The sequence below is a fragment of the Monodelphis domestica genome, chromosome 1 (assembly GCF_027887165.1).
Source record: "Monodelphis domestica isolate mMonDom1 chromosome 1, mMonDom1.pri, whole genome shotgun sequence".
NCBI classification, from domain to species: domain Eukaryota; kingdom Metazoa; phylum Chordata; class Mammalia; order Didelphimorphia; family Didelphidae; genus Monodelphis; species Monodelphis domestica.
In genome coordinates this window covers 249,819,894-249,847,829 of record NC_077227.1, presented here as the reverse complement: position 1 = coordinate 249,847,829, position 27,936 = coordinate 249,819,894, and the positions used below count along the sequence as shown (strand labels likewise).

General features: G+C 37.4%; 1 protein-coding gene across 15 annotated transcripts in view; it reads left to right on the top strand.

Moving 5' to 3' along the window:
- The window catches only part of NRXN3 (neurexin 3), a 2,159,162-nt gene that overhangs the window by 1,635,692 nt on the left and 495,534 nt on the right, over window positions 1–27,936 (top strand). For all 15 annotated transcript variants that reach the window (XM_056820749.1, XM_056820726.1, XM_016428731.2 and 12 more), the window contains one exon: window positions 24,972–25,153. In XM_056820749.1, coding sequence (XP_056676727.1) covers window positions 24,972–25,153 — 182 coding nt within the window. The remainder of the gene's footprint in view (window positions 1–24,971; window positions 25,154–27,936) is intronic.

Here is a 27,936-nt window from a genome sequence, read left to right as displayed (position 1 = left end):
TTTATTACCAAATAAACATAAAGCAAAGTATGAAAAGCAGATAATATTAGGCAGAATCTAAAAAGATGAAAGTTAATAAGGATAATTGTTAAGTCCTATATTTGTATTTTAAAAAATATTAAGAATAATATAAAAGGGACATGACTGGACAATGTTCATGTAAACACACACATAACCCCTAGGGCATAAGGAAATGAAAATGCAATGTGAATAAACTTTGTGACATAGTATTTGGAAATGCACATAGATCTTGGGCTGTATAAAAGCTGCTGAGAGCACTGGAAAACATGTCAAGAGAGGATTTGTTGAAAGAAGAGAAACAAGCAGCTCTTAGAATCTGATTGCAGATCAAAGCATGTCATTCTTCATTTATTTCCTTCAAAGTTTTTAATTTTACATGCAATATGTGACTTTGGTCTTCACATGGAGAATATGGAAATACATTTTGCTTGAAAGCACTGGTATAACCTATATCAGACTATTTACCATGGAAGAAAGAGAGAGAACCTGATTCACAAAATGTCAGAAAACAATGGTCAAAAATAATTTATATATGTAGTTTAAAAAATAAAAATTAATTACACTTTAAAAAAGAAAAGAAAGGAAATATTTTATCATGGAGGAAATATATCATTTTAGTCTTCAAATATTTTTAAATTCATAAAATAAGCTAGAAAGGTATAGAAGTGGATTTTGTATTTAAGATTAGCTGATTTTCAATGGCCATTTAGCTATTCAGCTTTTTGGTCTGGGGTAAATTACTTAATTTCTCTGGGCCTCAATTTCCTCATCTATAAAAAGAGGGGGTTACACCTGCTGACTTCTGAGATCTCTTCTAACTCTCAATCTATGCTCCTTTGAGCCTAAGTTGCAAAAAGGTAGAATTCAAGTCAAGATAAAGGAGAAACTTTTAAAAATTATAGTTGCCCCAGAGTGGATTGGGAGATCTTTAATTCCCCATTTCTGTAATCAAATACTAGGTGGTGATTCTCCTTTTCTGAAAACAAATTCTGGGTAATCTCTTGTAAGGGATGTTATAAAGAGGATACTTGCATGGGAATAGGATGCTCTGAACACTATAATCTAAGATATATTTTCCATTTCTGAAATTATATGACTTCCTTTTATATGTTTGGTATGTAAATCCCTAATTATATGGTAAGTTTCTAAAAGGCAAAACTATGCCTTTTTCTTCATTTCCTTTCTTACTTCCCTCTTTTCTCTTTCCTTCCTTTCCTCCCTCCCTTCCTTGCACCTCCCTTCATTGCTCCTTTCCTGCTTAACTGAATGATTGAATATTCAAGGCATCCAAATTCCTTTCAGTAAAATTAATAGTTGGGAGTTCTTAACCTTTTTTGTGTCAAGACAAAGGTTTCAGATCACTTCTTAGAATAATGTCTTTAAATGTATAAAAGAAAATATGTATAGTATTATAAAGATAGTCAGTTGTGTTGAAATATGATTATCAAAAATGTAAATAAAAAATCAAATTCATAGACTCCAGTTTAAGAACTCCTGCAGTCTAAAGGGCTATATTTGGATTAAAGTACCTTAGAAGAAGATGATGTTCTTATAAGAAATCATTTTTATTGCAACTAAGAACAGGCAAGCCTTTCTATAACATGTTTTCTAGTTAAGTCTCAACAGCTCTTCATACTGGGCTACCTTGTAGACAGGCAAACAGATCAAGGGATACATTCAAAGTCTTTAAGGGCGGGGGCTCAGATTTCAAGTCTGATAAAAAGAAGCACTAGACAAGGAGGCAGGAGACTTGGCTTCTCATTCGCCTGCTTTCTTATCCATAACCTTTGGCCAGATGATCTCTAAGATCCCTTCCAGCTCTAAGATTCTATGATTTTCTTACTCATTGGCAGACTTGGCTTAGTACAGTCAGACTGTGTTACTTGATCCAACAGATGTGTGCCACAAGCTGACATTTCTATGTGGTTGAAAAGATGAGATGATTACGACAACTCCATTAGCTGGTTTTGTTTTGGATGGTGACATGTTTTGCTTTTTCCCTGGCCTGGAAGATCACACTGATCCAAATCTATAGGCTTTTCCTCTAACCTAACTTGGCAGTGTGTGCTCTTTTGTAAGGCACATGCTTTCCAGAAACCTAGAGCCACATCCTTTTAAAATATTTAACCAGATGCCGGGGGAGAATAATATTTTATGCATCTCTGCACAATTTTAGAACACAGACTAAGAAAAGACCAAAGCTCTCTCTTTCTTTCTGCCTTGTTTCTAAGCTTCTGATATTATGAACTTAATGTCAGTCAGGGGTTTAACTCATCTCACTAGAAAACAAACAACTGTTACTCATTTGTAATATCTCCCAGGGAGCACATTCATCACATTAAATGTCTCCTCCCCTTTCTTTTTAGTTATGGCAGATATTTTAAAATTATAGAAAGAGAACCATAAAAGCAGGAGAATATATATATATATATATATGTATATATATATATATATATATATAGAGAGAGAGAGAGAGAGAGAGAGTATTTTCCCTTTCTTCTGTCTACCCTGAAGAGATGCCTTAAAAAAGAAAGATATTTATATAAGAAACTAAAGCATTTATGTATGGTTTCTCTTACTTCCCATTTTTGCCTGCATAATAGCTATTCATTATTCTTATTATGGATGTAAAAATAATAGCTAAATATTCAGGTAAAAAAATGGGAAGAAAGGAAGGAAATATAGCACTTTAAAGATTACAAAGTGCTTTACAATGTTAACCCATTTGACCCTCACAAAAACTGTGATAAAGGTGCTCTTGTTACTTCCATTTATATATGAGGAAACTGAGGCACAGAGGAAGTAAGTGGCTTACCCAAAGTCAAACATGTAGGAAATGTCAAAGGCAAGATCTGAACTTAGGTCTTCCTGACTCAGGGTCATAAGTTGCATTGCCTGGTTGCTTGAAGAATCAGAATAGAGCACATTAGTACTTCTGCTACTATTTTTGGTATATTGTATAATTCAACAAAACACAATGATATGTAAGAGTTTGCCATTATGATTAGAAGATCATAGACATAAAACTAGAAGGGATTTGGCCACCATCTAATCCAACCCCCTCATTTTACAGATAAGGAAATGGTGGCTCAGAGAAGTGAAAATGATCTTTTCAAGGTCACACAGGTAAACAGGTCCTCTGAGTCCAGAATCCCAATGTACCATGTGGTCTCTAAAGGAGAATTATTTTCTCAATCCAAGTAGCCCACTAGGGGAGGCAGCTGCGTAGTGAAGTGAGTAGAGTGTTGAGCCTAAACCACTCCTCTTTGTGAGTTCAAATTTGGCTTCTGACACTTACTAGTTGTATGACCCAGGACAAGTCACTTAACCCCATTTGCCTCAGTTCCTTTAAAATGATCTGGAGAAGGAAATGACAAACCACATTAATACCATTGACAAGAAAACTCCAAAAGCAGTCAAGAAGAGTGGGCATAATTTAAAAACCACTAATCAGCAGTAACAAGAATGATTCCTTATTGGATTCAACTGTTACAGAACAGTATTCATTTTTGCAGTTGAAAATTACTCAAATATTGGTGACTAGATATGATAACACAGACCCATTTGAACAGTTGATTGAACATAAAGCCATGAAGATTGGATTCAGCTATCTCCTGATTTGTAACAATGAAGATGCTTATTCTAACAAAATCAGGGATGTCTTGGGAACTTTGAATTACTCCACCGTACTTTGTCTAACAAATTGGTAATGTCTGTAACCATGCTTGAAGATTGAGTTTTAAGAGGGTGGCCTTTGATAGAGAAATTGACAAATCAGAAACAGCTGACAAAACCCTGGGCTGTCCTAAGTCAAGCTTAGGCTACCATTGGTTCAGAGGAGACACAGGAAAGTGAGGTAGAATCATCTAGCTTTTTTCATGGGGCTTGCTCTCATTGGTTCTTTTTCCCCGGAGAGATGGCTCTGGCTGGCAGCATGCTAAGCTTTCTGACATCTTAGTGTGGTGGCAGCTATTTGTCTGGGTTTTGGTGGTGAGTTTGCCCTTGAGCTAATTTAGGTTCAGGCATCTTGGCTGACCCCTCTTGGAGTTCAGTCTGATTCCTTCCTTTTTTACTCTCCAAAACTTTATCTTCCTGGAGCCTCTAATCTTTCCCCCCTTTGACACAAGCCAGGCGGGAGAAATCCTACACCCTTTCCTTCTCCCTTCTTCTTAATCTCTTTCCACTATATTAATCAAATCACCATAACTTTCAAGCTGATGGGTATTTTTTTTTTTATTTGGGATATCCCATGGCAAACAATAATTAATATAATTTAGGTCACAATGCTAAAATTATCCTTTACAAAGTTTGCTTTTCTTTTCTTTCTTTTTTTTTTAAGTGTCTGCCACTAATTTTCATAATCTAAAGTACTGAAACATTGGATGCTTTAGCCTCAGTTTCTCAGTAAATTGGTAGCAATATGATACTCTTTCGTAGGCTATTAAATTGTGATCACCAATTAAGCTGGCTCGGAACATTCTTTCATATCCAAATGAAATAAAAAAGGAGCTCAAAGATTCTGTTGTGGCTAATACTTTGCCATTTCTTTAGATGTGCCTTATTTCAGGTTTGCTGAAGCCCATCGGGAATGATAAGTGTATTGATTTTTGTTTTTGTTTGTTACCAAAGTTTGATATTCATCTTAAGCTTGATAAGTTTGCCACTGCCCAGGGCTCACTTTGGTTTATAACATAAGAAGTAACATAAGAAGCTGGAACTGTTTATGCAAAGATAAATGAACTTGGGCTGGGAGGTAATATTGGAGACACCCTTCACCCTACAATCCGCCCTCACTGACTTACTGCTTTTTGAGCATAGTGTAATTAATCAGAAGCAGTGCATTGTCTGATATAATTGCTGGCTGATTTCCTACACCCTACCCAAGAGAATCAGCTTGTATTAATTTGCAGTCCTTTAAATGGGAAAACAAAATGAGCATAGTTTGAGTTACCATGCTGGGCTTCCTTTTTGTTGTTGTTGTTGCTGATTTTGTTTTCAATCAGAGGAAAAATCCTTCCCATTTTTCCCTCCATCCTCTCACCCAGACCCCTTAAATACTGAAAAAACCTTGCACTTTAATTAAAGTCCTTTGTGGGCAATGGCAAGTATATAGCCAAAGTTAGTGTATGGAAGAGAGAATATCCCAAAGCAAAAGCAGTTAGTTCATGAAAATTCTTTTAAAGAAGAAAGCCTTGTTTTCCACAAATTATACTTTTATTCCTGGATGCTTTGGAACCCTGAGTTTCCTAAAGCAACTTAAGTTTCTCATTAAGGAAAAAGTAAAGGTTACATGCTTCCTTCTTTGCAGAGATGGAGGAGCATAGATGTAGAACATTGGGGTTGGTTTATATGTCCGTTAGCTTTCCTAAAGTATTGTTTTCCTTTTTTCTTTTGAAAATATTATAAAGGTTGGAAACCTATTGGGAGGAAGGAATAAAATAATGGGAAATAAAAGTTATATAAAAACAAATATATTAATAATTGCAAAAAGAGTTAAGTTTCTTTAGCTGTGCACATCTTAATACTAATTATCCCTTCTTACTTATTTCTCTTACCCCACCTCTCACTGAAAGAATCATGACATCACATAAGTGAAAATAAATTAAATTTTTTCCTATTAAATTTTCTATTTTAAAATTTTCTTTCCATGATTTCATGATTCATGTTTTCTCTCTCCCTTCATCCTTCCCCCCTCCCAGAATTGACAAGCATAAATTAAGAAATTTAATATGATTATGCTTCATGGTGCTATGGAAAGAACACTGATCATGGAGTTCAAATCATATATCTGAGGCTTACTACTTGCATGATCTGGGGTACATTACTCTGAGTTAAAATCCCATTTCTGATGCTTACTACCTATACGACTGCTGGAAAGTTACTAAAACATCCTGCACCTCAGTTACAACATCTGTAAAATATGAATTAGATGGGTTCTAACTTCCTTTCCATCTATATATCTATGATCTTACCACTGCATAAAAATTTCTTAACCAGGCACAAAAAAATAGTCAGCCTCCATAGCAATTTTTTTTATTTCTTCTTGTTCACTTGTGTCTGATTCAACATGACCCTATGGATAATTTGGGTTTTATCAGAAAAAATAGTGGAGTGGTTTGCCATTTCCTTCTCCAACTCATTTTGTAGTTTGTAGAAACTGAAGTAAATAGGTTAAGTGACTTACCCAGGGTCACACAGAGAAATGTCTGAAGCCAGATTTGTACACAGAAAGATGGGTTGGGTTGAGGGTGAGAAGACAGAAGATGTTATACTATAAACTTAGTGAAAGATCTTGAAACAGAATTTATCAATCCTGTCAAGATCAAGTTTCAAAATTAAGTAGCAAACTAAATATAGAATTACAGAATTTTCTAAGATTTCTGCATCTAAGACATTCTTTACGTTGCTGAATAGGTATCTCTTCTACAAATCAGTGGCATCCTCCTCTACTGAATAGGTATCTCTTCTACAAATCAGTGGCATCCTCCTCTACTTGAAGACTTTAGGGGTGGAAAACCCCTTCTCATGTAGCCTATTATACTCTGGGATAATTTTGGAAGTTTGTTTTTTTTTCTTTTGGTTTTATTTTTTGCTCTTTATATTTAATATAAATCTGCCTCTCTCTAGTGTCTACTATCTGCAGCTAGTTCTATTGCCTGGGTCAAAGCAAAGTAAGTGAAATTCTTCATTGTAGTTAAAAATTTGAAAATGCCTCTTGTAGCTTCCTTTAATTTTCTCTTCTTTAGAATAAGCATTCACAACTTCTGTAACATATTGTCCCATGGCATGGGTTCTAGTCACCTTATCATCCCAATCAACTTCTGTATATAATTCACCTTCCCTATGTCTTTCTCAGTGTTGCTGAGAAAAGAACTCAGAAGTAAAAATATTGTCCAACCAGGTATAAATATAATAGATCTGTAACCTCTATCATTATGGAAGCTCTTCTGCCTAAGATCGTATTAACTTTATTGGCTTCCATGGTGTACTGTTGAAACATATATAATTTGTAGTACCCTAAAACAATCAGATCACATAAGAATATAAGATCATAGATTTAGAGATCAAAATGACCTTGAACGTTATTAAGTCTAAATTCATCATTTTGCCAGTTGAGGATATTGAATCCTAAAGGTTAGGTGACAGGTGTGATATTTTCTTTCAAAAATAAGTAGATATGGATATAAAGAGGCCATTTATTTCACTGTAGAAAGTTCTTTAGCCTTTCAAGTTTTCAGAGGACTAGGAACACTTCACAACTTTTCATTCCACTTAAACAGCCTACTTTTAGCATCCATCAGCTTCGCTATCTCTGCCCTTTTCCCTTCCACTCATTCCTTCATCCCTATTGGCATATACCAGTTTACCTCTTTTTAGAAAGAGCCAGACCCAGAAGAATCCTGAGTACCCCAGACCTGGTTCATTGTAGGGTAGTTTAAGACTCATTTCCAAATAGACAGGTACAAATTGAAATGTCCTCAGAGTATGGTGTGGAGCAAAGTCCTATGTATAGTTCAAGAAACTCAATCATACAGTTACAGAGTGGGAAGTATTTGGCTTGTCCAAACCAATTCAGTAAATGTTAATGAGCACTATTATGGATCAGGCACTGTTCTAAGAGCCAGGGATAAGAATAATAAAAAGAAAGCCAGTCCTTATTTTTGAAAAGTTTACACTATAAAGGGGAGATACAAACAAAAGGAGTCAGAAAAGCAGAGTGGGGTGAGGAGACAAAGGGGTTACTTGGTGAGAAATCATCTTTTTTTGTGGAATTGAAACCAGGCAGAGTAGCAGATAAGAAATGGAGTGAACTGATAGTCCAGTTTCTACCCTCTATAAAGGAAGACATTGGGAGGAATCTGACACTTCACCTTCCATCCTTCCAATTAGGGGAGAGGAGGATGAGGGAAGTCATGCAATCAAGGCTTGAATTAGCAGTATGGTGGTGATTTTAGAGTTGAATTTATCCTGGGAGGAGCATGTAGGTCCCTGGGGTTGAAAACAATCAGGGCAGCAGAATATTTATTAATATGTAAAATATTCTGTAACATTCTGTAAAATATTCTGTAACAGTGAGGCAGAGTTGAAAGATGCCTTTGGTACAAGTGGAAAGAATATATGTTATGAAATAAGTGACCTTAATTCAAATCCTGCCTCTGTTACTTTGAATCCCAATCCAATCTTCTTTTCAGTGTGTTATAAACCTCCTCCCATCTCTTCCACATTAAGTTGGTTCACCTCATTCTGTACTTGTATAGCTGACTTTCTGAACCTATATGAAGCACTTAAAATTTATGTGTACTAAATTTTAGTTTATTCAATTTAGTTTATTCATCTAGCCTTTTTAAACATTTGAGATTTTCAGTTTCATCACTTAACATATTATCCACACCTCCCAGCTTTGTATAATTTTCCAATTTGATAAGCCTGCCATGTATAAATTGATTCAAATCCAAATCCAAATTGAACAAAATAATATATCTTAATCCTCTGTCACAGGATAGAACCCAATGGCACTTCAATAAAGACTGCTCTTCTAGGTTAGGATAGATTAATTTGTTAATTATTGTTTTTGTTTAGTTATTTAATCAATTCAGAATCCACCTAACTATAAGATATCCCATGTTTCCCCACTTTATTCACGAGAAAATTGCTTGCATGACTTACTAAAAATCAATTCCTATTATACCTACCGCATTCTCTTCCTCAGCTAAAATATCTAGTAAGATTGAGAAATAAAAAGGGAAGGAGAGGATTCATCTGGCCAAAGAGCTTGTTCTTAATGAACTCATATAGAATTTGTATCTAATGCTATTAAAAAAAAAAGTTTTGATGACACTATGAGGGCTAATATGTCTTCAAAATCCCACAAAATAATTGGTGTGGCGATGCATTGTGGCTTTCATGATAGTCTTTATGCTACCTTTGCCTAAAGAAATAGAATGATAAATGGAAATATTGCCCTTGTAGATGGGGGGAGGGTCCCCTTTCTAGTTTAAGAGTGTCCCTTTCAAGGAAGAGAGAGACTACTCCAGCTGAGATTAGTTCTGCAGTGATTGTCTAAAGCACCAGGTGGGTATTTATGTAAAGATGTTTATTTAGGACCTGCTGATGATATGCCCAACTCCTAGGTGGTGTTGTCAGCCTCTCAGATTACTCAGCAATAAATTCACTCCAGCTTCTGTAGAAGAAAAAGGATGTTCTAAAGAAAGTATGAAATTTTGCTTTCAATGTTCAGTCTCTTCAATTTAGCTTTATCTAAGCCTCCTTCATCATCTATTTTTTGAGTTTATTTCATATTTATTTAGGGTAGACAAGATAGATCATAATAAATATCTACTCAATAAAAACATTCAGAAACAGAGATGTTGGTAAAAATCTGTAGTGTTTATTTGCACATCTCTAGTGGCTTTCTCCTGAATGCAAATATGTTTTGTTGTACAGATTACTTCAAATACTGATATCATCTGTTACTGTGGATCCCCAAGTTTTCATATATCTTAATTAACTTCAAATTGGAAATAGTTTCATGCAACTGGTGAGTCAGCAAGTGAATATGACATGCTACCATGTAAAATCCTGGGTATGAAACCCACAGTAAAGAAAGAGAGAAAAATTGCTGCTTGTGTAAAGAATTAGTAGTGCAGTCAGGAGTCTTGGGTTCAAATTTCAACTCTGATACCAACTGTGATTCTGGCCAAGCCACTTCATCAGGAAAAACCTCAGTTTACTCATCTATAAAAGTGTGCTAATTCTACGTGTGCCAGGAGGCAACATTATGTAGTGGAACGTGTATTATATTTGAAGTTGGGAGAAACTCAGATTTTAGTTCCACTTCTCACATAATCTGAATAGCTTGGCACAGGCCACTTATATTCTTTGTAAAACAGGAATAGTAATACCAGGGATAAGTAAAGTAGGAACTTCTTTTTTACAATAACTCAACATCCATGAATTCAGGTATATCATTGGCAGTAGGAAAAAAATAAAGGTAGAAAATATATTTTAAATACATTTTTTTAAAATTACCTGTTAAATCTGTGCTGTTTCCCCAAGCTGCATAAAGTCTCACAGCAGCTTGACCAGTCAAACCCCTTCTCACTCTAGGAGCATTAGTGCAAGTCCTTACATTACTTTATGCCCAACTTTAGATTCTTGCAGCAATCTTCATCAGGAGTTCCCCCTTGTAATTAGTGGCGACTGCATCAGAGCAGTGCTTCTCTTTGCTTCTTTAACACTATTTAATTCTTAATAATGGTCCCAAAGTGTAAGAGGAGGGATGTCAGTCATTCTGAGAAGCCTATGAAAAGTGCCTAGGTATGTTTGTATAAAAAAGATATTAAATAATTTCATTTTTCATTACACACAATTTTTAGCAAATACTAAGGATTTTAGAACATAGTGGTCATATAAAATGAGATCCAAAACTGTACCTCAAGGGTTGTTTTCAAGCTCAAAATATTTGTAAAGGACCTTGATAGGGCTTTATAGCATAAAATAAGGGTTAGCTAGGGGCAGCTGGGGGCTCAGTGGATTGAGTCCCAGCCCTAGAGATGGGAAGTTCTAGGTTCAAATATGACTGTAGACACTTCCTAGCTATGTGACCCTAGGCAAGTCACTTCACCCCCACTGCCTAGCCCTTATCACTCTTCTGCCTTGGAATCAATACACCATATTGATTCTAAGATGGAAGGTAAGGGTTTAAATTTTTTAAAATAAATATTAGCTAATCACTGTTACTTCCTACCTCATGGGATCATTATAGTGGTATATGTGTTTGTAAGAGAAAGAACACTTGATTTAGCAAAAGGACACTAGTCATATCTGTTAGTTAAAGTGTATTCCAAAGCAGAGCACCAGTAATTAACACATGGAGGCTAGGATATGTTTATGGTATAACAGGTTTTCCCCTAAATTCATAAAGAAACCAAACACTAAAAGAATGTTTTTACAGCCCAAATAAAATGAGGAAGATGACAATTGCTTAAATTTGCTATTCAAGAAAACTTGAGCTATGTAGTCAGATGATCTATACCTACCAAGACAATTGGTATACGGATGCACTGTGGCTTTCATGATAGACTTCAGTATTTTATTTCCCCGTTCTCTGAATTTTTAAACCTAATTTTGATCACAGTAAGACATGCCATTCATTTTGTTACATTGTGTCAAGGAGCTGAAGAGATGAGAAGCTTTAATCAGCATATAAGTACATATCCAACAACTACTAGGCATATGCATTATAATATTCCTAATTGTTATACTCTAATTATCATTCCTTTTCTTTTAGAGTTTTGTTCTAACTACTCCTACATGAAATGAAATCATTTCCACAGTATATTCTCTAATGGTTTGTCTGGTCGGATTCATTTTGGCTTTAAATGATTCACTTCTAGAGAGATTTTTACAACCTATTTGAGCTTACCAGAATCAGGGGATGATAGATTTGCGACTGTAAGAGAATTTAGATCATCTGGTCCAAACCCCTCATTTTACAGATGAGGAAGTTAAGGTCTGGAGACATTAAGTGGTTTGTCCAAGGTCACATTGATAGGAATTATACTAGCTATCAGGTCACATGTATAATAAGTATACTAGCTGGGAATCCAGTGCAAGTGCTTTGACTTCCAAATAGCAACAGAAAATTCTTGGAGTAAAAAGTCTTTAACATGTCATTTGTTATCATGATTCCCTCATGGTGCAGTGTTCTTACCTAGGTATATTGTTAATTTCATATTTCCACATTTCCTACATGCCCTTTCTTGGATTAATTTTAAAACACTATGCTAAACACAAATATATTATATGGTTTAATTTCTGGCTACTTTTCACCTTCTTCCTCTGTCTGGAAGTGAATCTTAAACTACTTTGTAGAGTACCAGCTCTCTGTTCTATAAGAATCTCTCTGTTGGTGCTATCTTTCAAAAGGGACAACTTCCTTTCTTCCTTCCTTCCTTCCTTTTTCCCTCCTTCCTAGGTATGTTTGTTTAAGAAATACATTAAGTAATGGCTTTCTTTTTTCCCTTCCTTCCCTCCTTCTTTCTCTCCTTCTTTCTTTCCAACTTCCCTTCCATCCTCCCTTCCTTCCATTCCTTCTTTTCTTCTTTCCTTCCTCCCTTCCTTTATTACATTCTTTCCATTTCTTCCTTCCTTCCTCTTTCTTTTTCTTTCTTTCTTTCATTTTTTTCTCCTTTCCTTTCCTTTCCTTTCCTTTCCTTTCCTTTCCTTTCCTTTCCTTTCCTTTCCTTTCCTTTCCTTTCCTTTCCTTTCCTTTCCTTTCCTTTCCTTTCCTTTCCTTTCCTTTCCTTTCCTTTCCTTTCCTTTCCTTTGTCACACAAGTAATAATTTTACTAACTGCCAGATCACATGTGTAATAAGTATACTTGCTGGAAATCCAATGCAAGTGCTGTGGCTTCAAATTATCTATGGGATCAGATTATCTATGGGAAGTTCTTCAAGTAAAAAGTCTAGTTATAGTGTTCCTTTCTTTTCTCAGATTACTCAGCAATAAATTCACTCCAGATTTTTTAGAAGAATAAGGATGTTTTTAAGAAAGTATGAAATTTTGCTTTCAATGTTCAGTCTAGAGCCAAAGTCTTTATAATTGATTTATGATCATATTTTTTATCTTTCTACAGAACAGTAGATTAGCTAATCCATCTGATTAATGCAAGACATGGCAGCTGGGGAAGGTAAAGAAAAGAAACCACCAAGTTAATTGTTTTCAAAATATCAAGTATTTGTGTGGACAAGATAATTCATTGTTTGAAATGTTCATTTTTCAACAAATAATTATTTAAGGCCTTAATAGCTTAAAGAAAGAAAAGTGAATTCAAAAGGAAAGAAACAAACATTTATTGAGTGCTTACTGTATGCCCAAATTGGACAGTTCAGTGGTACAATGGATAGACCTCCAAGCCTAGAGTCAGGAAGACCTGACTTTAAATCCAGTCTCAGACACTTAGTAGCTATGTGACCCTGGGCCATTTAACCCCGTTTGCCTCAGATCCTCATCTGTAAAATGGGGACACATTAGAAAAGGAATGGGCAAACCATTCCAGTATCTTTGTCAAGAAAATCCTATAGAACATGTACAGGGGGTCATGTACAATCAAACATTATTGAACAACAATATTCCAGGAACTGTGCTAACCACTTTATAAATAATTTTTATTTGATCCTCTCAGCAACCCTAGTAGATTCTCATTTCATAGTTGAGGACACTGAGTCAGACTGTGGTTAAATAATTTCCCCAAGGTCACAGTCAATATGTATTTAGTTTGAATTTTTAATTGGGTCTTCCTGACACCAGGCCCAGAACTCTATCTACTGTAGCAACTCCCTGACCTGGGATGTGCGACGTGGGGAATATTAGGCCTGTGTTATAGGTAGAAAGTTCTGAGTTCAAATTTTACTTTTACGTACACATGCATCATTATGAGCAAGTCACTTCACTTCTAAGTGTTCCTCTAATACTAGTGCAGTTATATATAATTTGCCAATTGCAACATCAAATGAATTTCCATAGCAAGAATTTGTTACATCATGGAAACCAGCGATCCAAGAGATCCTTTTATTATTTTTTAAAGAGTACATTAATTATTCTAATGTGTGCAATTCAAATTAATTATAATCTTTTAACTATCTGTCTATCTATGTATATATGTATCTATCTATGTATCTATGTATCTATGTATCTATCCTTAAGCCCTTACCTTCTTTCTTAGTATCTGTTCTAAGACAGAAGAGCAGCAAGGGCTAAGCAGTTGTAGTTAAGTGACTTGCCCAGGGTCACATAGCTAGTAAGCATCTACTCTTGTCAATTTTCAGATATGTTGGACTTTTTATGGCCTCCATTTGGAGTTTTCTTGGCAAAAGATACTAACTAGGGTGGTTCGCCATTTCCTTCTCCAGCTCATTTTACCAATAAGAAAACCGAGGCAAAACGAGTTGGATGACTTTGCCAGGGTCACACAGCTAGGCTGAATTTTAACTCAGGAAAGTGAGTCCTCCTGCAGTTCTAACTACTGCACCATCTAGCTACCCTTATTCTAGTTAGTCAAAATCCCTGCCCTCAAGTTGCTTGCATTTTATTTCAAGGGAAAGAACAGATAAATGTGTCTAAAATGCATTCAAAATAAATATAGGGTAATGCTGGGGATTGTGAGAGAGCAGAGAACTTAAGAGAAATGGAAAGTCCTCCTGGAGGAAGTCATACTTTGAAGAAAGGCTGGGGAATCCTGTGAGTTGGAAATGAGGAGATTTTCATGCTGGGAACAACCTATAAGATGGTATGGATGGAATGTCATGTATATGAACATAAAGCAGACCTGTTTTGCTAAATCAGTTACAGGGATGTGCTGTAACAAGACCCAAATAGAAAACCTATTGTTGCATTTTCACTATGAGTATTTATATCTCTTCAATCAGCAAATGTTACAAATTGGAGACTGATTTCTTGTTTGATTGATCACTTGGCTTTGAGAAAGGGACAAGGAACATGTTAATGTGTATTAAACTTAAAAAAAACTTTGTCATGCATTTTTTGGAGATCTGGTTGTTAAACATTTACAGGCACACTGCTGAATTCACAAATTAAAATAATAGCCCAGATCTTCCTAGATTGGAGCCAGTTAATGGCTAAGCAAAACAACTTGAGTTGCTTGAAAATTTACTAATCCTATGTTGCTGGATGGTCAAAATGCCATCATAGCATTTTTTTTTACCCTTTTGGTTGGAGTGATCTCTTTTTGCTAGGAAGCAGAAAATTTACATGGTTCCGTTGATTAATAAACATAATATGATTTTAGCACAAGCATAGAGAGTACACCTAGCAGTGCTGGACTCAGTAGACATCCCATATAACATAGCAGTCCCTGTCACAGAAATAAAAATCAGAAATGGATTGTAGAGGAACATTTGATATGGCATGCGAATTATTCCAAAATAGTGGATATAAAATCCACAGCAAAAAGGAAAACAAAACAAATCCCACACTCCACTGACTGGGGTGAGAAAAAAAATGTCCAATCATTCTTTTTCTCCCTTGGCCTCATGCTCATATCCTTTCCATGTATTGACATTAAAAATATAACCCATAAAACTGATTTTTCTAAAGATTATGGAAGTACAATGGGGTATTATTCCTTGTCATTTGAAGGTTCAGAGCTAAGGGGTAGAACTATTTGGGGGTTTCATTTTTATACAAGAGGTAAACCATTTGGTATGGGAAATTTTTTCACCATATATCCTCTTTTCTCTCTACTTGCAAAACTAGAATTATAGATGGTTCCAAATGCTAGTGCCTTCACTGTGTTATATATATATATGTATATATATATATGTGTGTATATATATATATATATATATAGTAGTCTCTCGGTGACCGAGAATGACAATTGTCTTTGTGCATTATCATCTACGGTGTACCCTCATGTGGCTTTGGAGTCCAAAGGCTGAGGCGCACAGTTTGTGGCACGTGGGGCATGGGACTCCAGTTGTTACGGGAGGTGCGATGGTGGCCTGGTGTCGGCGTTCACGCACAGCGGCAAGACATCGACGTCGCTCATCTTCAAAGGTGGTGGCCACATGGTTAATGTGGGTTCGCCAGCTGCTTCTGTCAGAGGCAGCGAGTTCTAGTTGCTTTGGTGTAATGCCAGCCCACTTCAAGTTGGACTTTAGCTGATCCTTGAATCTTTTCTTTGGTCGGCCTTGTTTCCTGAGTCCAGCTGACAGCTCACCATAGAATACCTGTCTTGGTATTCGCTGTGGGTCCATGCGGATGACGTGTCCAGACCATCGTAGCTGGGTCTTGAGGACCAGGACTTCGATGCTGGTGGAGTTGGCTCTGTCGAGGACTTGTGGTTGGTGATTCGGTCCTGCCATCGGATCCTCATGATTGACCGGAGGGAGTGTTGGTGGAATTGCTCCAGCTGCTTCATGTGCTTCCGGTACAGTGTCCATGTCTCACAACTGTACAGGAGCGAGCTGAGGACCACTGCGTTGTACACTTTGAGCTTCATCGCAGTGCTTACACCTCTGTGTTGGAGGACTTTGGAGCGCAGCCGCCCAAGTGCCTGGCTGGCCTTTTGGATCCTGGCATTAATCTCGTGGTCTAGGGACCCGTCGTTGGCGATGGTGCTGCCCAGGTACTTGAAGGTGTTAATGTTGGAAAGCTGCGTGCCGTCGATTGTAATGCACGGCTGGTTAGTTGGCCTCCCTGGTGCAGGTTGGAACAGCACCTCTGTTTTGCTGAGGCTGATAGTCAGGCCAAACAGTTTTGTTGCGGTGGAGAACCTGTCCACAATGGTTTGGAGATGATTTTCTTGGTGGGCCATGAGAGCAGTCATCTGCGAAGAGAGCTTCCAGGATGAGTCTCTCTGTTGTCTTTGTTTTTGCAGTCAGGCGGCGAAGGTCGAATAGTGAGCCATCCAGTCGGTATTTGATGTAGATGCCCAGGTCTAGATCCATCACAGCATGTCGTAATACCTGGGTGAAAAATAGGTTGAATAGTACCGGAGCGAGGACACAGCCTTGTTTCATGCCATTGGAGATGTTGAAGAGATCAGAAGTGTCTCCACCAGATAGGACTTCCCCTGTCATGTCGACATAAAAGAGCTGGATCAGTTTGACGAATTTTGCTGGGCAACCGAGCTTGCTGAGGATCACCCACAATGCGTCCCTGTTCACTGTGTCAAACGCCTTCGTCAGGTCTATGAAGACAATGTAGAGACTCAGGTTCTGCTCAAGGCATTTTTCCTGCATTTGCCTCACCGTGAAGACCATGTCGATGGTGCTGCAATCTGGTCGGAAGCCACATTGTGATTCAGGCAGGTTCTGCTCTGAAACAGATGACAGGAGTCTGTTGAGTTTAACACGGGCGAGGATCTTTCCAGCAGTGGAGAGTAGTGAGATGCCTCTGTAGTTGTCACAGGCTGCTCGTGAGCCTTTGTTCTTATATAGGGCTATGATGGAGGCATCTCTGAGTTCTGGGGGCATGTCTTCCTCTTCCCATATGCTGGTCAGTACTATGTGGAATGCCTGGAGCGCCTTTCCATTTAAGACCTTGTACACCTCGGTTGGGATCCCATCTTTACCGGGTGCCTTGCCTGCACTCATTTGTTTAATGGCTTTTTGGACTTCCTCTATTGAAGGAGGGACATCAAGTTGTTCAATGGAGCAGTTTTGGGGGATCTGGTCAAGGGCGCTTTGGTTGACTGAAGAGGGTCGGTTGAGAAGCTGACTGAAGTGTTCTTTCCACCTGTTGCTGATGCCTTTTTTATCTTTTATGAGAGTGTCACTGTCAGAGGATAGCAAGGGAGTGGTGGTGGGTTTTGATGGCCCATAGACAGTCTTGAGGGCACTGAAAAATTGTTTGTAGTTTTTCATATCAGCAACCACTGGATTTCTTCTGCCTTTTTTTCCCACCATTGGTCTTGCATCTTTCTGATCTCACGCTGCGCTGCGGCTTGGAGAGACTTGAATCTGTCCTTTTTAGGAGCAGAGTTTGGGTTATTTTGCCACTCCATAAAGGCTTTGTTCTTCTTGCTCAATAGGTCTTCAATAGCAGTGTTGTTCTTGTCGAACCAGTCCTGGTGGTTGCGTTGTTTGGGGCCTAGGACTGCCTTTGATGTTTCCTTCAATGCGTCTCTGAACTGGTTCCATTTCTCGGTTGAGCTTCCAGTGAGTGGTCCCTTGGCAGACAGTTTGTCGTCCAGGCAGGACTGGAATGTTTGCAAATAAGAAGATGACTCACGTTGTAAAATGCGCGAACTGTCTGGGTGCGTTTTGGATGGCGAGGCACAATGCGCATTTGAAGAGTCTCTCTAACCAATCGGTGGTCTGTCCAGCATTCAGCTCCTCTCATGGCTCTGATGATCTTTACATCCTGGATCTCTCGCTGGCGTACAATGATGTAGTCAATGAGATGCCACTGTTTTGATCTTGGGTGCATCCACGTTGTTTTATATTTGTTCGCCATTCTGAATACAGTGTTCGTGATGGTGAGTTCGAACTCTAAGCATTTGCTGAGTAGCAGTAGGCCATTGTTGTTCATTTTGCCCACGCCGTGTTTGCCGAGCACTCCTTTCCATCTTTCATGGTCCTGGCCAACGCAGGTGTTGAAGTCTCACAGTAGCATCAGCTTGTCATTTGTGGGCACTGAGTGCAGGATGGCACTCAGGTCAGAGTAGAACTGCTCGATGGTCTCCTCTGTGTTGGTCAGTGTAGGGGCATATGCGCTGATGATTGTGGCATACTGGTCTTTGCTGAGAGGCAAACGGATCTTCATGAGCCTCTCGCTGATGCCCACAGGCAAGTCTGGCAGCTGTTTGAGCAAACTGGTCTTGATGGCCCGGCCAACACCGTGGATTCTGTCTTCATTTGTGGCTCTACCTTTCCAGAAGAAGGTGTATCCAGTGGTGGGTTCGCTGAGTGATCCCCCTACTGGTAAGCGTGTTTCGCTTAAGGCTGCGATGTCGATGTTATATCGCGCCAGTTCTTTACCGATTAGAGCTGTTCTTCTCTCAGGTCTTGGGGTATTCTCTCTGTCAAGTAATGTCCTGATGTTCCATGCTCCTAGTAGGAGTTTCTTTGTATTTTTTCTTTGATTTCGACCGCTTAAAGGGGATGACCCGCCAGCCGTAGAGTGCTGACCGGGTGTTTGTAGGGCAGGCCATGTTTGGGACCTTTTCTAGTCCCCTCCCTTGATTAGGGTGAGCAGTGCTGTCCTAGAGAGGGCTGCTCAGTCGCCCAGGATGCTGCCGAACGTCTCTGCTGCCCACAGGGCAGAGCGACCACTGGTCTGTGGGCCGCCTACGTGCAGGATCGTGACTACAACTGCCAGTGGTCACCTCCACCTGTTGCGTCGTCACTCCCCCATCGCCACAGGTCTTGAAGAGGGTGGACAGGGGTAAGATAGATGAGTGTGCACAAAGATATTTCTCTTCACTGTGTTAATTATCTCCAATTAGTCATATATGTAATATTTTATAATTATGTATTTTATATATGCATGCATATACATATGTATGCGGGTATGCATGTAGATGTGTATATATACAGATTAAACACAAATGCATATGGTTTGGACATTGTTATTTTCATGTCATTTCCTCCATTAGACTGTGAGCTCCTTGAGGTCATTTTTTTACCTTTTTTTGAATTTTCATTACTTAGCATAATGTCTGGCATTGAGAAGATGCCCAATAAATGTCTCTTGACTTGAAATGAGACAGGGGAATGTAATAACAAGTTTCCTATGATTTTATTTTCCATTGTTTTAATTTCTTATCTCACCACAATGACTAACATTAATAGTGTTTTTATATCAAAGAATCCCTGCTATACTGACCTTCAAGTTACTAAAAGAGTAATTGTGTGTCTACAGTTTTCTCATTTTTACTAATGTGTGGCAGAATTCAGAATTATTAATGAGACAGTGGGTAATTTAAAAATGGTGAGTGTAGGTGTCTATATATAACCTTTGTACTGTTTTTTCTTTCTCTATACAAATCTTTCCTCTGAGATAAATAGCTAGATAGATAAATAGACATTCAGACAGATAGATAGATGATAGACAGGTAGATAGATAGATGGACAGATGGAAGGATGGACAGACAGATAGATTAATACAAAGAAAATCCAATACTCCAGTGATTCAAACTGAAATTCCTGATTGTCTTCCCCTCTATATGTGATTCTAGTCCATATGCTCCCATAAATTCATCACATAGGGTCCATCCAACATATGAATGTACTGAAGACCTTTTTAATATTATTTTAATGTTATATGGTTTTCAGGAGAGCAGGACAGCAAATTTATTTTTTTTATCCCCTACTCTCAATATATGATGAACCTGTTTTGTTTTCTGGTCATGCAGTTCCCTAATTTGTTTTTGGTTACTTTTATAGCATAATTCCTTGTTTGTAATATATTATAGCTAAATTTCTCCTTTCATAGACCTCTTCATTGTCCTTTGGGCAAGCCTCAGCTTCAGTTCTTTGGAAGTTGGCTTCTTAGCTTTGTATCTCTTGATTAGGTCAAATCCAAATCCATGTAAATGTTTGGTTTCATTAGCTAGATGGTACTTACTGTGGATAGAGATCTGATGGATGGAATCAGAAACAAACAAATTCAATTCTAATCCTAGATCCTTACTAGATGTGTGACCCTGGGCAAATCACTTAACTTATCTGCCAGTTTCCTCAACTATAAAATGAGGATAATAATAATATCTACTTTGTGAGGATCAAATGAAATAATACCTGTAAAGTGCTAAGCACATTTCCTGGGACATAGTTCAGGGAACAATGGGTCACTGAGTCAATATAATTTTCAATAAGTTTATAGTGAAGTGCTGATGAATTTGTCCTGATCCATTCCTCTATCCTTTCACTAAGCGGTTTAATATGATTATGAACATAGGGAATATAATTCTAGCTTACACTGGTAGAAGTTTAATGTATGTCTAGAGTCAAGGTTCTTAACTTCATTTGTGTCATGGACCTTTTAGGCAATCTAATGAAGTCCCATAGAAACCTTTAGAGAATCATGTTTTAATTGCTTAAAAGTATTTAGGATTTCAAAGGAAATGGAATTTATTTAAAGACACTTATTAACATATTAAAAATAAATAAACAAGTTCAAGTTCTCTAAACTAAGAACCATTGGTGGAGAACTAGGGAGGAGATATGTTTTGTATCAGAACTAATTATATTTTATTTGTAACAAACTAATTCCAACTCATTGTTATCCAGAAGATTGTGTTTTGGGAACCAAAGGAAGCTGATTGCAATTGACAAAAGTTTGAATTCCAGACTGTCTGAGGAATGGTTAAAGAAATTAGTGATTTAGCTTAGAAAGGAGATTTAAAGAGACAACAATAGCTGTATTTTCAGGCTTGAAGGACTCATCCTGTAGAAGGAAGATTTGACTTCTTTTGTGAATTTCCATGGCCTTGAGGTAGGATCAATGCATAGAAGATATAGAACAGCGGATTTGGACTCTAATACCTTTCTAAAAATAAGAGCTGTCCCTAAAATAGAATGGAGTAATTCGTGACACAATGCAGTTGGGATATGGAAAGCTACCCTTTAAGATAGGATGACCTGGATTCTAGTCTTCCATCTGAGATACTGGCTTCAGTGTCTGAGATTTGAAACCCTATAGGCAAATCATTTAAGCCTCAGAGTAACTCTCCCCTCAATTTACCTCATCCATAACTCTCAAAGGAGATGGATTGCATGGCAGTTACAGCCTTGGATTGCTAAAAAGGATTTATTCACTAAGGGTTCCCTATATTAATGACTTCTCAAGTCTGTTTCCCACCCCATCCTCAAAAAAAAAAAAAGACTTCCCCTTTACTCTTTATTTTGAAGATGATTCTAGGTGATCCTTGTAAGGGATAGTATACAGAAGATTCCTAAAATTAACTAGATTACCTTTAAGATGTCTACCAACTTAGAGATTCTATAATTATAACAAGAAACAGGTTATGTGATGACTAAGGAAAAGCAGTGTGATATATGGGAACTCGTACTGCATTTGGAGTCAGAGGACTTGAGTGAATTCACTCACAGTATGGTCAGGGGTAAGAAAAGTGCTGGACTTGGACTTGAAGTCAGGGCCATGTGAACTGGAATCCTTCCTCAGACACTAGCCATAAAATGTTGGGCAAGTCACTTAAACTCTGGTAGCTTCAGTTTTATCATGTATAAACTGGGGAAAATTATAACCCCTGTCTCCCAGGGTTCTTGTGAGGGTCAGATGAGATAGCAAATGTTGCAAACCTCAAAGCAATTATTGCTATTATTAAATCACTTAACCTCTGTGAGGCTCAGTTTCCTCCCCTGTTGAAAAAACCAGGTGAGCTTTGAGATACCTAAATCTCTGATCCTATATAATTGTAAAAATGCTAAGGCCGGGTAAGTAAGTTGTAATTAAAATGAAAGAGAACAAAGAAACCCTCTCTCATCTGTGAGGAAATATCTGTCAGTCCTTTGATCTTTATGGTGGTAAAAATCATATCCTGGATAGTATTATTGGAAACTAGTGCGAATTGATCCATGTAATGGAATCAACGAAACACTTAGGATATGATGTAATGGGATTATACAGATTACTGCTAAGGTTTATGCTTTGATTTGCTTTGCTGTTTTCCCCCACTTTTGAATTAACCTAGCCCAGTGTAGCAATCATTTAGTGCCATAGAAATAAAGAATTAAAAGAGGGGTGATGATGGCTTTTGTAGTTAATCTACTTAAAGTAAATTGTTCAAATTCTCTATATATGGACAGATGCCATGGATAATTCATGATCCTCGCATCTCTAATTAACATGAAGAGGCTTGGAGTAGGCTTGTCAACAGAGTGGTAAACATTGTTGTGTACACAAAATTAGTCACAAACTCACCATTAGATTCTGAAAGGTAAATGGAGGAGGTATGGTGAATTACTTTAACCTTAGAGTGTCCCCTAAGAATTTAGAAACTCGGGGGAGGAAAAATGAAGGAATAATAACACAAAAAATGAATGCTGAGCACACTATAGTATCTAAGATGGTGAGCTTTAGGAATGGACAGAATGGAGTGCATCTCTCACCAAATTTGAATTTAGTTCAATGCTTGGTGATTGGATTCATACTCCTAAACTCAAACATCCTCACCATTTACCTTAGAAGTTTTGCATAAATTATTTTTTTGTTGTTGTTCAGTCAGTAGCATCGTACCCCACCTTCTGTCTGGCACAGATGTGTATTAACTCTGAGAGCAAATGTGGCCAAGATATATTAGGATCCTCAGTAGATATTATAGAAATCAGAATTGATTACTCAGTGAAGCATATAAAAGTAGAACATTTCAAAAAGGCAAGCACATGTTCATTGGGAGCCCATTAAGAAAAGGATCATATCAAATAAGTTTGCTTTTTGAAAGTAACTGTTAGAGGGAAATTCTCGTGATGGGAGGCAACATGATACAGTGGGAAAAGTAGTTTTTGGAGTCAGAGGATTGGGTTCAAATCCCATCTATTCCATTTTTGAGCAATTGATATCCCTTTCTGTGAATTGAAGAATTAGACTAAAGGTTTTTGTTGCTCTCTTCTAGCCCTAAATCTATGATCCTTAGTGTATTTTACTTATAACTTATGATATGATAATGAAAATGAAATTTTTATATCCAAGTTCAGCTCATTGTTTTCCATTTATGCTACTATTTTCAAATAGTGGGGAGTAGTAAAAATATGAAATCTACCATTTTGCCTTTGGGATTCACTCCTGGTATACTTGTCAGTTTTATGACAACTTCACATTTTATTAAGTTGACTGAGTCATTGAAAAGTTAAAAGTCTTGTCCACTGAGTCCACTTGCCCCTAAGGCTGTTATATCCACAATACCAAAATGCATAATTAAATCTGTAATTTGAAATATAGAATTTTTTTTTCTAAATTCCCTTTTCTCTCTGTCTTTAAAAAAAAAAAAAACAACTCTTACTTTCCATCTTAGAATCAAAACTGTGTATTGGTTCTAAGACAGAAGAGCAGTAAGGGCCAGGCAATGGGGTTAAGTGACTTGCCCAGAGTCACTCAACTAAAAAAGTGTCTAAGGTTATTTTGAACCCAAGACCTTCTCCCTCCGAGCCTGGGTCTCATTCCACTGAGCAATCTTGCTGCCCCCATTCCTTTCTCTCTTTTTTAAAAGTATTAACAATAGGGTGTAAGTCAGTATAATATTAATAACAACTCATTGACTATTTTTTCAATGTTGTATTGTGTTTTTATTTATTTTGTTAAACATTTCCCAATTACATTTTAAAATACTATTTTATTTTTCTGAAATTACATGTAAAATAATTTTAATGTATATTTTTAAAGATTCTGAGTTCTAAAAAAAAATAAGATTCTGAGCTCTAAATTCTTTCTTTCCTTCCTACGTCCCCTCCCTCCCTCATTTCTACTCCTCTTCCCTCCCTGCAATGGTTACCAATCTGTTATAGATTTTACATGTGTAATCATGAAAAACCATTTTTCTATATTAGTCATTTTGTGAAAGAGGTAAAACCCATTGACTCTTATTAATTGTTTTAAACTATATATTTTTTGTATAGATTTCATAATACTGGGACTTTCATTCTGTTGGACGAATCCTAATCCTCTTTCTTTGGCATGTGTTTGAGAAAAGTTTTTTTTTGTTTTGTTTGTTTATTTTGTTTTTTTAATTTTTTTTAAAGTCCAGAGAACATTTAAAGGATTTTAAAATGTCCATGATTACTACAATTAGAGAACAGATTCTTTTTTATTGAAAGATTCTGATACTTCTAAGTACCTACCTAGTGGCCAGAACTTCAAAGCATAGAAATAGCATTTGTCACAACGGGCATGTTTCTTGTCAACATTTTTATTTTCTGGATGGTGCTCCAAGCATGCAACAGAGGATGTAAAAAAAAAGATGTCTTTGGGCTTCCATGTTTCCTTAACTGATGTAAGACACTTCTGGAAATGGAAAGGGTAGCTACAGCTTCACTGAACAGAATATACTTATGGCTAAGGGGGATCTAAGGCTATTCTTCCATATTGGACATATACTAGATGGGGTGTGAGATTAATTCCACTATAGAGGAAGGGAGGGCTGGGAAAAGGGTTTTGTCACAATGCATAGAGATCTCAAACACAAAGAAATTGTCTGTCCTGACCTGTTTCCCAGAAGCAAAGGGAAATGTGAAGAGTGTGTCTTTTTAACATCTGCTTTGCTATTAATTCATTTTGCCTGCATCTTTAATTTAGGGTGACAGCAGTCTCTTAGGCCCTGGACACCATCACTCTCAGTAACAAAACGCTCTTGTGTGAGGGATGTTCTCCTCCACAGCTGTTTGGAGGCAAGTCTCAGCAGCATTGCTGCAGCTGGTGAAACTAAAGGAATTAGGCTGACATCTCCCTCTTTCCTTGTCTTTTGCAGCCGGTGCTACATATATCTTTGGGAAAAGTGGAGGACTCATTCTCTACACCTGGCCTGCGAATGACAGACCCAGCACACGCTCGGACCGCCTCGCCGTGGGCTTCAGTACAACCGTGAAAGATGGCATCCTCGTTCGAATTGACAGTGCTCCAGGGCTTGGCGATTTCCTCCAGCTTCATATAGTGAGTACTGGACCTCAACCTGGATCTCTTTGTTTTGCAAACTTTCTCTCTTTCTGTGGTCTAGATAGACTCGATGGAGTGTTCTAGAAATGTGCAACAAGTGTGCCCTTAGAAAAAGAGGTGCTGGGCTCATGGAGGTGTATCCAGTCTAATTCTCCCCAACAAAAGTCAGAGGATTTGATTTTGGTTGGAGTTGGTGAGAGGAGGAAGTCCACCTCTGATTCTACTAGAGGTTGATCCCCTGTATTCCTTCATCTCATCTTTGATAATAGTTCAGCCACTGTTCACCCACCAGCAATCTAGTTTTCAAGGTGTATGAATAAAGGAAAATTGTTCATGGATTTCTTAATAGTGCCAGGTGCAAAATGAATAGCAGATTTGAATATAAAAGATTTCTAAGGTGTCTTTTTTGGAGATTTTTTTTTTTGGAATGAAAGATATGGTGAAGAATGATAACCAAAAGGAAAGGAAAACACCAAGTCTTTTCTAAGCCTTGTGCCTATAAGCCAAATGAGCATTTACATTTAGTTATTTGATGCTATGTGGACTCAGAGCAGTTCTAGGAAATTTAAATGATTTGGGGTGGAAAATTGCCATGCTATGATGATAGAAAGTATTTTTATAGCAACAATTAACCCATTTTATAGTATGTGCAGTCTGGAAAAAAATGTGGGCTAAGAAAGGATATGATTCTCATCTATAAGTACCTAAGTGCAGTTACCAAGAGTGAAGAGAGGAATTGTTCTCATTAGTTAGCAGTGACAAGGCTAGAAAGAATGGATTTAATTTGGAACAATAAAAGTTCAGTTTTAAATAGCAGGGAAAAGGAAAGCAGTTAAGAGAAAAGATCAACTGGGGAATGCAGTCAACCTCTGAAAGAAGGAAAATAATCAGATTTACCTAAAAAAATCTGAGTCAGAAACATGATCTTCAGAAAAAAACAAGAATTATGATGAGGTTGTTGCTTGTCAGCCATTAGAAGCAGCTGTCTGATTTGGAAGGCTATAACTTCAACGGAGAGCTTCTCCTGAGCTTCTTTTATTTCAGGCTAACAGGGAAAGTTGAACAGGGTGCCATCTTGATTCCCTGACTGGTGCCATTCTCCCTTCACTCAGAGCCAGAGCCAGTATGCCAGGTAGCCCTGGAGGAGAGAGGAAAAATGGTTAGAGATGAGAATTGAAAAAAACAAACAAACTATGGAGGCAGGCCTGAGAGTCTAATCACAAAAGCTTAGGCTTCTAACCTGCTTCTCCCTTCTATCTAGTTATTATAGTAATGTTGTCTGCTGACTCTTAAGGGCTCTAAAAATGAAGTTAAGATGATAAAGAGAAATTAAGTTATAGTTACATGGTGTTTGCCACAGGTTTTGCACACAGTAAAAACTTTCTAAGCTTTTGTTGTATTGTACTTTTCAAGTCATAGTTAATATAGGGTTTGCCTCAGCATCTAGCAATCTATCAGAGTCGTGCAAATGGAAGGTATTTACTAAGCCTATTTTAGACCTTTGTGAATAAAACCACATTTTGCAAATCTAAATCCTGATATTTTTAAACTGATATAAGTTGGAAGATTGTGCAACACATACTGATTTATTTATAGTTATTGCAAACTACATACTGGCAATGGTTCTTTGACATTCTTGTGATTTATCATTTTTTAGAGTGGCTAACTAAAAATAATGTGACTTAGGGCTGCCATATAACAAGTAATTAGTCCATGACTTAAAACCTTTTAATGATAGGGTTCTGGTAACTAACTTCATCCATTTCTGCAAACATAGGTATTGGATAGATAATTTCCGTTTAGATACATGCTTAAGAGAGAGGCTTTGTTGCCCTTTGTGGCACTGGAAGGCTCACTTACCATTTTAGCTTGGATTTTCAGCTGACAATGTTGGTCCTAAAGTGACATTGGATCATAGGCTTCAGAGCTCAAAGGAAACTTGCAGGCCATCTAATCCAAACCCCTCATTTTACAGATGAGGGCATTATAAATTGAGGAAGCTGAACCAAATGACCTGAAAGGTCTCTTCCAACTCTAAACTCAATGATCTTATGACACGAAAGTATGAGGAACTGTTAGAAGAAGAAAGAACACTGCTCAAAATTGTAGCCTTGCTATAATTGTCATTGGTGTAATTGATGGGTAGATGTTTTCAATTTTTTCTTGAGCAAAAGAACTGAATTTATGATTTTTCATCAGTACAAGAACTCTTGGATTCAGAAATTTCCTCTGCCAGTCAAGCATTTTATTTGCAATTTATCTTGTCGTAGAAAGTTGTCTAATAGAATAAGAGACTTGTCCAAGGTAGCTATTGACTAAGCTTCCATTGTCTTGAACTTAGTCTTTGCAAATAAAACCACAATTTTCAAATCTAAATCACAATATTTAAAAACTCATATGAATTGGCATATTGTGTGTGACATATCAATTGGTTTACGGTCATTTCAGCAACAAAAATAGGTAGCAATTGGCAGCTGTTATGTGTCAGAGGCAGGACATGTACACAGATCATCCTGGTTCTCAAATACCATATCATATGCCATTAGACCTTTTCACATACCATATGTAAGTGAATATAGTAAATGCATGTTATTATACATATACATGTGGGAGTATGAGATCTGAGTATAAAGTCCAATGGTCTCTTCAGCATAGCACATCCAAATGAGTGAGTGCTGTTATATTAAAGTGGGCTTCTTGAAAAGTGTCCCAATAGTAGCTTAGGATAATAATAATGGCCAACATTTGAGTGTACTTTACAAATGGCAAAGGATTTGAGG